General features: G+C 39.8%; 1 protein-coding gene and 1 long non-coding RNA gene across 2 annotated transcripts; one reads left to right on the top strand and one right to left on the bottom strand.

The window, feature by feature from the left end:
• On the top strand, positions 2,046-4,819 carry LOC109712863 (sugar transport protein 8-like). Its single transcript, XM_020236655.1, has 3 exons — positions 2,046-2,264; positions 2,701-3,647; positions 4,218-4,819. The coding sequence occupies exons 1-3, from the start codon at positions 2,129-2,131 to the stop codon at positions 4,674-4,676; spliced, it is 1,542 nt and encodes a 513-aa protein (XP_020092244.1). The 5' UTR covers positions 2,046-2,128; the 3' UTR covers positions 4,677-4,819.
• LOC109712867 lies at positions 7,573-8,068 on the bottom strand. The gene is made up of 3 exons (XR_002216990.1): positions 7,902-8,068; positions 7,707-7,783; positions 7,573-7,603 (listed from the first exon to the last, which is right to left on the bottom strand). It is a non-coding gene; the product is annotated as an uncharacterized LOC109712867 (long non-coding RNA).

An 11,653-nucleotide genomic window follows, 5' to 3' on the forward strand; every position in this document is an offset into this window, starting at 1 on the left:
GTCGTCAGAGGCTGAGGGCGACATCGTCGACGGCCGAGAAGATCGGGATGGGAGCTCAGAGAAGACGCTATGAAATTGCATCTTCTCCGAGCTCGGAGGTCGGGGCTGAGAAGATCGGGATCGGGGGCGAAGGAGAGAGGGAGAGCTCAGGCTTGGAGAGAGGGGAAGGGGAGGGAGAGAATGGGTCGCTCGATCGCGATCCTAGGGCTCGCGAGCGACTCAGGCCGCGATAGAGAGAAGCGGGTGTGTTCGGGTGGGGTTGGGATAGGGTCGAGGTTGGGTTAGATTATATTTAATATATAAATATTAGTCGATAAAAATATGTATTTTAAAATAATTGTCGCTAAAGTACACTAAGATAATAGTAACAGTGGCCGTTTGAGAATCGCCGCTATTAAATTACCGCTAAAAGGCAATTTTGTTGTAGTCGAGCTCAAGGTCGGAGATCCTACATTCAAGGTCCGGACCCGTACCAAGGTCGCACACTGTACAGGTAAGGTCCAGACCTTACCTCAAGGTCCGAAACCTATAATCAAATCTTGTGATTTTCGCAGCCAAAGTCCGAATCCTCCGACAAAGTCTGGACTTTGATTCTAGACTGTATCAAGGTCTGAATCCTCAAGTTAAAGTTCAGACCCCAAGTCCAGTAGCTAAAATTAAAATTTTTAAAAATTTTTATTTTCACTCCTTGAAGCTCTAGTCCACTTCTATTCGTTCCGAAATCGTCGGAACTCATTTCCAAATCTGTGCAAATCACTTTCCAGTGTACTTTACCCAATTTGATATAAAATAACAGAAAAAAGTGATGGTTGAATTTGATAAAAAAATATAATTTAATAAAAATAATTTATTATAAAAGTAATTTATAAGAATAATTAATTACAATACTTAATTAAAATAATTTATTATAAAATTTTGTTAAAAATAATTTATTATAAAAATGAGTTAATAAAAAACAATTTATTATAAAAATATATTTCTTTCAATTTCTACTTAAACTTAAATTTAATGAATATAATTTATTATATTATTTAACTACAATTTATTATAGTACTTAAGTATAAATAATATGTATTAATATAATATAATTACTAATTTTATATAAATTTAATTTATTATAATATATAAAATATTATATTTTATGTCTACGTAATTTAGTTTTAATTAATTTATAATCTTAGAATATTCTACCAAAATTGTGAAGAGTTTATCCAAAATTATATTCTGAATAACAGAAAATAACAAAATTTAACGTGAATAATATTATTCAAACTGAAAAAATATTCTATTTCACGGAATAATAGGGATAATTTATTTTTATCCCGTCTTTATTCGAGTCAAACATGACCCTAGAGAACAGCAAAACTTGTTCAAAGTTTAGCGCCTTATATATTGCAATTTATCCTATTTTTAATTATCTTTTATTGATTTGAAAGATAAGTTACCCGTGTTATAATTGATAAGTTATTTGGACCCACCAAAAGAATCGTGCACAATATTTATCCACATAAATAGCCACCATTTAAGGCCAGTAGGTGACTTCCTCTCTCTCTCTCTCTCTCTCTCTCTCTCTCTCTCTCTCTCTCCTCGTATTGCTCTCCACACATTTGGGAAACAACTAAGCACAATTCTTTACCAATAAATAGCAAATTACAACCCCCAGATCCTTTTTTTTATATCCTAATTGATATATCTATCTATTGCCCCGACTTTTTATAGAAATTCCAGCGCACCACCCCATTTGTCCATCTCTTTCTCATCTGCTCTTTATTAGGTTATTCCCCTCTATATATGCATGCACACATACCCTTCATTCTAAGCCCTTCCCTATCAGGGGATCGTTCTCTCCCTTTTTCTTTTTTTTTTTATCTCCTTTTCTCCCCTACCACTCCTCTACTTCTTATTAATATAATATATATATATATATATATAAATATAAATATATATATATATATATATATATATATATATATATATATATATTATATTATATATTTTAANATATATATATATATATATATATATATATATATATATATATATATTATATTATATATTTTAACTAGGAGTGAGATAGGGGAAGGGGAAGGGTGATACCAGATAATTTGGATCATAGAAGGAAGACAATATGCCTGCCATCGTTGTGTCCAGCGGTAATGGGCCGCCGAAGGAGTTTGAGGGGAAGATCACGGTTTATGTCGTGATCTGCGGAATCATCGCCGCCACCGGAGGTCTCATGTTCGGCTACGACATCGGAATCTCAGGTAAAATCAACAATGTTTTTCAATATCTTCTTCCTTTTTTGTGTGTGTGTCTAACTATCTAGGTTTTTCTTAATCCTACGGAACATCATCTTGGTGCTTTTCTTTTTAGATTCTAGTTGAAATATCCATGGTTTTCTGAATCATCAAGAACATTATATTGCTGTTTCTCTTATTTTCCTTTGTTGAACCATCTAGGGTTTTCCGAATCCATCTTGATGTTTCTCTTCTTTTTTATTAGTTGAGTTTTCTATGGTTTTCTGAATCCTTCTATATATTTAAGCTCGAAATCAAATCCATGATATATTGAATAAAAATTTTAAAAAATAATCTGTTCCACCACCATGTGCAAAAAAAAATTGTAAAAATTTCTTGATGGTGTACTAGTCTAAAAGAAATATATCATTTGTGGGATTTAATTTGATTTTTGGGACTGCAGGAGGGGTGACATCCATGGACGACTTCCTGGAGGAATTCTTTCCGGCAGTGTACGTGAAGAAGCACGGGGCAAAGGAAGACAACTACTGCAAGTACGACAACCAGGACCTGCAGCTCTTCACGTCCTCGCTCTACCTGGCTGCCCTTGTCTCCAGCTTCTTCGCTTCCAAGAGCTGCACCAAGTTCGGCCGCAAGCTCACCATGCAGGCCGCCTCCGTCTTCTTCCTTGTAGGCGTCATCCTCAACGCCGCCGCCCGCGACCTCGCCATGCTCATCATCGGCCGCATCCTTCTCGGCGTCGGCATTGGCTTCGGCAACCAGGCCGTCCCCTTATTCTTGTCTGAAATTGCACCAGTTCAAATCCGTGGCGCCCTCAACATCCTCTTCCAGCTCGACGTCACAATCGGGATCCTCATTGCCAACCTGGTGAACTACTTCACCACCAACATGCACCCATGGGGGTGGAGGCTCTCACTCGGACTTGCGGGCGTCCCGGCGGTTATCCTGTTCTTCGGCTCGCTCCTGATCACTGAGACCCCCACGAGCCTCATCGAGCGCAAGAAGCTCGACGAGGGGCTCGCTATGCTCAAGAAGATCAGGGGAACCGACAATGTCGACGCCGAGTACGACGAGATCGTGTATGCGTGCGAGATGGCACAGAAGGTGAAGAGCCCGTTCAAGAACCTGATGAAGCGGTCGAGCCGGCCGCAGCTGGTCATCGCCATTTTCATGCAGGTCTTCCAGCAGTTCACGGGGATCAACGCCATCATGTTCTACGCGCCGGTGCTCTTCCAGACCATGGGCTTCAAGAACGACGGGTCCCTGCTATCTGCCGTCATCACTGGGACGGTCAACGTGCTCTCCACCGTTGTCTCCATCGTCCTCGTCGACAAGGTTGGGAGGAGGATGCTCTTGCTCGAAGCGTGCGTTCAGATGTTCATCACTCAGGTTAGAACTGCTACACTCACCAGCCCGCCATCCATTGTCTCTCTTTCTTAATTATTAAAAAAAAAAGAAACTAACCAACACATCACTGCTGTTTTTTTTTTTATATATAAAAACATTAATTTTATATAGTTGAAGTTGATCTAGGCCCAGTGATGAATAGATGACAATTTTATAAAAAAAATTGGTAGTAAAAAAAAAAACCTATTTTTATATTTTTACTTTTTATTGTCTGAAAAGTATCTTGGATACAAGTATCGGGGATAATTTACTCTCAACTCCAATACTTTTGTGTGTGTAGAAATTTTATTTGAGAAAGTAGAAAATAAAACGATACCCAACAAGGCCTAATCATATGATAAACTCAAACATGATTTAATATAAACAATTAAATCTAATAGAATTCAGTAAACAACTTTCTGAAGAAATTTCTAAAATTTGAAAAAGAAACAATATATTGTAACTTTTTTTTTTTGATTAAACAAAATATATTGTAACTTGAGCTAGCGAGAGATTAAAATTTTCATGGGTGATATTCACTGCCTGATCTGTTGAGCTTTCGAACAATGGCAGACTACAATTGGAGTCATCCTGCAGCTGTACTTGAAGACCAACAACAACCTCTCGCCACAGTTGGCCATCGTAGTGGTGGTGATGGTATGCCTCTACGTGATGAGCTTCGCTTGGTCATGGGGCCCTCTCGGATGGTTAATCCCTAGCGAGACCTTCCCCCTCGAGACGAGGACGGCCGGGTTTTTCTTTGCGGTCAGCTCGAACATGCTCTTCACCTTCATTATCGCCCAGTCCTTCCTCTCTATGATGTGCCATATGCGCGCCGGGATCTTCTTTTTCTTCGCGGGCTGGATCCTCATCATGGCGCTGTTTGCCATGTTCCTGCTGCCCGAGACCAAGAACGTGCCCATTGACGAGATGACTGACCGGGTGTGGAAGCAGCACTGGTACTGGAAGAGCTACATGGATGGCGAGGAGAGCGATAGCAAGAACAAGATTGAGGACGGTGTGGACAAGTGATCCTGACCGACATCACGCACTGCCACTTTGATCGGCCCAGCACATTTTACTCTTTCTTCCTTGTTTTCTGCAAGTTGTATCTTCTCTTTCTTTATGGAATTCAAGAACGTACGCCATGAGGAATACTGATTTGGATTGAGAAACTGTCATCTCCTGTGCCTTCATGTGTTAATTCTGTTAGCGGAAGTCATTTCCATTTTTAATTTCAAACAAAGAAACTGACAGAAGAAGTAACATAACATCCTTTGCCAATGTGATTGCTGTCTAGATTTTTCTCTCAGTTTTTTTTAAAATTTTTTAATAATGTTATTGCTCTAAAGGAGTTCTGCTGATGGATTGGCATTTGCAGACTCGTACGTTGAAGTTCGAATTCCTGCTTAATTGAGTTAATTTGCAATTTCTAAGTAATCATTTTCTAACAGATAAGAATACGTGTTTGAAGCGAATTTGATCGAGGTAGATACTCATGCTATGCACACCCTTCCAAAACGAATAGTTAATTATTATATTCATCTTATATATATTGCAAGACGAGGTTTCCTTTCCAGGGGTTTTGCATTTCATTTAGCAATCATAGTTAATATAAATATTGTTCCTGGACCATCAATCAATATATAAAAACTACATTCTCCTTCAGAAATATTGCAATACAAAACTGGAATATTAATTAACTATATTCTCCTTTAGAAATATTGCAATATAAAACTGGAATATTAATTAAGGAGGAAAGATATATGTTATTGATAGTATCTCTATATCTATACCTATATATGAATCCCTATGACTGAATTTGATGTGACTATATATACCTCCACTATTCCCATGACTGAATCTGATGTGGCTATACCTCTTTAATTTGAGGACCCACTATTTTTTAATTTTATTTTTAATTCTATGTAAAACTCACTATTTTTAATTTTGAGGACTAACTATTTTTTAATTCTATTTTTGATTCTATGTGAAACTCACTATTTTTTAATTTATTTTTAATTCTATGTGAAACACTTCTTCTTTCCATATCTGTTATTTTTCCCTCTCTATCATATCTATCTATACATCTATACATCTATTAAGCTATATGAATTCCCAATAAATTTGCTACGTGGCAAGTTTTCCTCCATTCTCACTAATCCTTTTTTTGAATTGATTTTTGCTCATAGATTTTCCCTTCCCCTCCTCTCTATTCAATGGCCTGTAATTAATGTGCTTTCTAATTTATACGTTTCTGAGTTTTTTCTCTTCAATATTAGTTCTTTCTTCTCCCTCAAACAATTTCTAACATGCAAAATTAAAAGAGGAGAAGATGAATAGTTACTACTTTCAGATCTAGAGATTCTTCTCTCAAGGAAAAAAGATCTAGAGATTGGGGAAGAGCAAGCGAGTCCTCCAAGCCCTAATCCGTACCAATCCGACTCGACCCGACCCCCCCGATCAAGAGAGTGCTTCTAGGGTTTCTATCTATGTCGATCTCTTTCGATTTTTGAAAAAAGAAGGTAATCGAATGGTTTTTCCAATAGAGGAAGCTAATTGTACTGCAATAACACTACAACAAAATTGTCTTTTAGCAACAATTTATTAACGGCGATTATGAAATGGCCGCTATTGATTAATATCTAATTATACTCTAGCGGTGATTATTTTAAAATATATATCTTTATCGATTACTATTTATATATTAAATAAATTTACTTTGAACCCTAATAAAACCCTAACCCTAACCCTCACCGAAACCCAACCCGATCCTACTTCCCTGCATCCCTCCCCTGCATCGACCCCTTCTCTCCCTCACCCCTTCAACCACTTCTCTCCCTCTCCCCCTCCTCCTCCTCCTCCTCCTCCTCAAACCCACAGCGACCATGGCTACCACGGCGGCGGCGACGACGACGACGACCCCTTCCTCCCCACCGGCTTCGTCACTGCCTTCTCCGCCTTGTCCCTCGAGCCCGCCCCCATCTTCGCCCGCTCCGCCCTCTCCTTCTCCGGCCACCTCGTCGAGCTCGAGTGCGCCCTCCTCGGCGGCGGCGGCAGAGGAGGAGGAGGAGGAGGAGGAGGCGGTGGCGGCGCCGATTACTCGGGGCCGCTCGTCTCCGTCGACTCTTTAAATGCTCATAGCCAGAGGAATATTACAGGGACGGTGATATTCCGGATAGGCCGGTGTATGCTATGTTTCTAATTGAGGTGACGAATCTCAAATCACTAGTGTAGGGACACTAGAACAAGCATACAGGTGCTTGTTAGAGAACAAGTACACTGAGCGTGACTATTTAGTTGAACAGTCATATGGTTCTATTCTCGCCAGTGACAAGTTCATTGCTACAGTTGTGTGAAGTACTCCTTTGACCTGAGGCATCATAGTTGCTTCACGTATAGATTGCTACCGTTTGACAGTACTAATACTTAAACTCTAGACATGGGTCTATGTTCGGTACTGATTGGCTATAGTGATTTATGCGAGGAGGCATGTGAATGCATNTCGCATGCATATTAACAAAGCACATTGTCTCTCTCTCTCTACTACATAGAGTAAATTTTCTTGATGCACAACATATGAGTTCTAAGCATTCAAAAACTCTCATAAATATTAGTAAACATGAATATGCATGAATTTAAGGAGCATGAAAGCATTTAACCACTTCGGAGGAATTTTCCTCCGATTTCAAGGAAGCCAAACCCACCGATGACAACGAAACTCCTCGTGCGCTCCCACGAGGGTGTCCTCTAGTCTCCTAGTATCCTAGAGGTACAAGAACAAGCGTCACACGAACCATACGAATAACCAATAGCTCAATCATTAAGCTATTCAAGCATAGGTGTAGAAAACTCACCTCTAGTGCAAAAATCTCCTCTAAAGCTCCAAAATGGAGCTAGGGCTCATCCAATCCAACCTAATGGAAGCCTCTAATCCAAACAATCTAGCTTCAAAAGCCCTAGATCCAAAATGCCCAATATAAACCCTAATATTCCAATTCTAGGGTTTAATCTCACAAAAACCTCAAATCAAGGATCAAAGGGAGAAATCAAGTCTCTAACCTCTCAAGAAGCTCCAAACTTAGCTCCAATCCAAGTGGGGTGGGAGATCTCCTCAGCCACAAGCTCCTCTCCAAGCTCTAAGCCCTCAACAATGGTGGAGAAGCCACCAAGATGCAAAAAGAGGAGAGAAAACCCAAATAAAAACCAAGCAAAGGGGTAAAAAATGCAAAGAAAGGGAGAGAGAGCTCCTCTCACCTTCTCCTCCTCAGGTCCCAGCACAAAAGAAGCCCTAAGGGGCGTGGGTGCTGTTATAGATAGGCTACAATCGCGAAAAACCCCCCTGCAGACCAAACCCACAAAATCTGTCTCCTTGTACCGGTACACGGGCTCTTGTACCGGTACAAGGCCGACGAAATCGCAAACCCGAGGCTCGGGTCGCGCGGTCTGCGGCTCTGTACCGGTACAAGCCCGATGGCTGTACCGGTACAACCATCAACCCTTGTACCGGTACAAGGCCAGTCTTGTTCCGGTACAAGCCCTGCTGCAGGCTACCCGAGAGCTGTCCAATGAATCCAATTTTTGGATTTTGCTACCAAGCTTCAAACCAACATCCTCGGGGTGCGTGCCAGGGGTCGGAACACTATCAACGACCCTCCAGAAACTGTGGAGAGGCTCCACACACCAATCAAACACTCGAATCTTGCAATTTGCTAAGATCCAGTGTATTACAATCCCACTAGCTCCAGAAGTAGCGGAGGTCCCCACTTCCTTCGCATTCGCCGCCTTAGCTACCCCGGCGGCTTGCGAACGAGTCACAGGCATTTTAAGCTGCAGTACAAAACAAATATAGATTAATAAAACCTATACTATTGAACCTTTACTTTCGATATAAACCAGCTATTGTAGAGGGATTTGCAAAGATGTCTACATCACTTACCCACCTATTACTAAGCTCCAAACAGTCCAAAGGAAGTCCCAAAATCGACTTAACGAAGCCCCAATGCTGCTGAAAACAAGGTACGAAAGTCGAGTCAATACTATAACCGAAATGTCCAATTTCGGTACAATTCGTACTTAAAGCAAAGTAGGAATTTAATTCCCTATTTAGGGTTAGTTTGATACCTCAAATTAGGCTTCCAAAAGGCCCTCCACTGCCTATCAAAGACGGTCCAAGGGTCAAATGCCCTCTCGCTGCGAACAAAACCGAAACGGCATCAAGATGCTTGTATACAAGCTATATTAGTCGAAATCTAGAAATTTTAGTTTTCTAGCTGAAATTCTTGCTTACCCTGGGTCAGAACACCTACTAACCCAACTCCCAAGGTCACCAATTAGGCCCAATGTGAATTGGGAACCTGCTGCGAAGAAGTAAGTTCCAAACTGCATCAAATGCCCGAGTAAACTTCGTATAGTTCCGAACTAGCTTCATAATTAGCTAAATATTTCCATTAAGTTTCAAAGTAGCTTAACCCTGGTCTAAGGAGGTTAATTCACAGCTAATTAATCCAACTTTAATTGCTGAAATCTCAGATTAAAGCAACTAGAAGCAACAATCCCGAAACTATACATAACTCGTCCAATAGATTGCCGAAAATTGAAAAAGTGAGCCGATTACCTTCTCAAGCTTGCAACCAGTGAGTTACTGGTCCAGGGCTGCGAAAAGCTCTCCAAAACACTCCCTCACACGTCCACCAAGGCTCAGCGACACTCCCAAACAGCGAAGAGCGAGCTCGGCGACGACAACGGTGCAAAACAGCGACTTCTTTGTAAAGAGAGAGAAAAATCTTAGAGAGAGAGAAGAAGAATATGGAGGAATCTTCCTCTGAGCTCCAGCACACTCCAGCAAGTCCCAGGGGTTGTGCTGGGGTCAAGTACATAGGGACAAGAGGTGAAATTACCAAATTAGCCTTACTGCCACGTTTTGCCATTGTGTACCGGTACACCATAGTGGCTGTACCGGTACAGCAAGCAGAAAAGGCTGAATTTCGCCTTTTAACCCTCCAATCACTCTCTAACTTATTCAAAAACTTGTCCAAGCCATATAGAACATGTAGGATAAATCCACATATCATTCCACACACTCGAACTCTACAATTTGCGAAAGTTCAGTGTATTACAGTAACTGTAAGCGGAAAGGTTCATTCTTCACCACCATTCTGGATTGCCGTGATATACTGCTAGGTGTCACTTACGGACGGTGAGAGAATATGAATAATTCGAATTGAATTGTTCTTATTTATCGATTAGAAGAGTTCTAATTAAACATCAAAGAGTTTGATGTTGAGCTCCTCTGCCGAATGGTAATGAACTTATGCGGTCACACACATTAGGAATTGTGTGCACCCGAATCGTTTGGATGAGAGTCGTTCACTAAAGAGTTTAGTGTAAGCGATGAAAATAAAAGAAAGCTGCTTAATTAAATTAGATTTAATTATTCGATTCGGTTATAACTGATAGTCCTAATTAGTTAGGATCTCAGAATCAGTTAGAAAATTATGCGCAAGATTTAAATTTATCTCTAATTAGATTAGTAGATAATATTTAATCATAAAAGATATTTAAATGAGATTTAAATATTAGTGAGTAATCTTATTGGATAAGATCAAAATTAGATAAGATCTAATTAAATATTGGAGAGATTAATATTTATCTCTAATTGGATTAGAGAATAATTAAATATTCATAATATCTTATAAGATAAGATTTTTACTAGATTTGATTTAGTTGGATAAGCATGAATATTTAATTGTTAAATTTTATTGGGGAGAGAGAAAAATCTTATTAGATAAGATTTTATGAAATAAAATTCTATATAGATTTATATGTATGTATGTGTGGGTACAGAATGAATTAAGAATAAAAATAAAAAAAAGGGGTCGTATACCTATTATGCCGTACGGATGGTGTACTTTAATTAAGGTGCCATGCATTAATTAAAGAGATGCATAATGGATTTTGATGCATATACATCTAGAGATCTATTTCTCTCCTATCTCTCTTCCATGCGCGTGTTTCTCTCCGATCAACTTCTCTACTCTTCATCGACTGATGGATCATGAAAGGATTGCTAGCACCGTCCAGATGGTCCATGACTCATCCTATTCGTGAGACGAAGATTGATCGAGTCGCCGATTCCGTTTGGATACGCGTAGAGGCCGGGCATGTGCGCGGCTCATCGGAATCTCTGTTCGTCATATTCAGTTTCAACCGTACAGTAGATCAAGAGACCTTAACTGGTCCACGGTAAGATCTCTGAACATAAAGAGTTTTGTTTAGATTAAATTTTTGCATAGTAACATGAGAATGATCTGCCGGCAACGGTTTGATTTATTGATTTTCGGTTTTCATATGTGATATGTATTTGGCTTCCGAAAAATTTTAAAAGTGCAAAACTATTTTCCGCTGCGTTTTTCTGATGTGTCGGTTATTTTCTAACATCGACAACCTCCGAGCCTACCTGCAAATCATCAACGACGCCTCCATTCTAGGGCTCAATCATGACATCGCGGATCACCCCTTTGAGCTCTTCAGGGACTGCTCCTCCGCCATTTGCCTGAGGAATCACAGTGTCGAGGCCCTCGCTACCGCTGCGCTCGTGCAGGCGATCTGGGAGGCGCAGGAGCCGAGGACTCTGTAGGTTCCGATCCGTTCCCTAATATTTCTTATCTATTTATGAGGATTAATAACTGGATGCTCTGATTTCATATATTTTGTTATTGTTTAGTTCCATCTATGAATGATTTTGAAGCATTCATAGATGGAACGTATCAATTTCCATCTATTTTTGAGGATTAATAACCGGATGCTTTTTTTTTCCTAGCTTTGGCAGTATCAATTTCCATTGCAATATTTTTTAATTGCTCGACTTATTTAATGTTACGTGCTTAAGGTTATCATTACATATTATCTAGTAAAGAATGAACTAAGATGCAAGTTGATGATAGAGTTTTAGCTATCTCTTTGAGAAAATGTGCGGAATAGGGTGAGGAATTTATAGAATTATTTGG

Source organism: Ananas comosus, linkage group 7 (assembly GCF_001540865.1).
Source record: "Ananas comosus cultivar F153 linkage group 7, ASM154086v1, whole genome shotgun sequence".
Taxonomy (NCBI): domain Eukaryota; kingdom Viridiplantae; phylum Streptophyta; class Magnoliopsida; order Poales; family Bromeliaceae; genus Ananas; species Ananas comosus.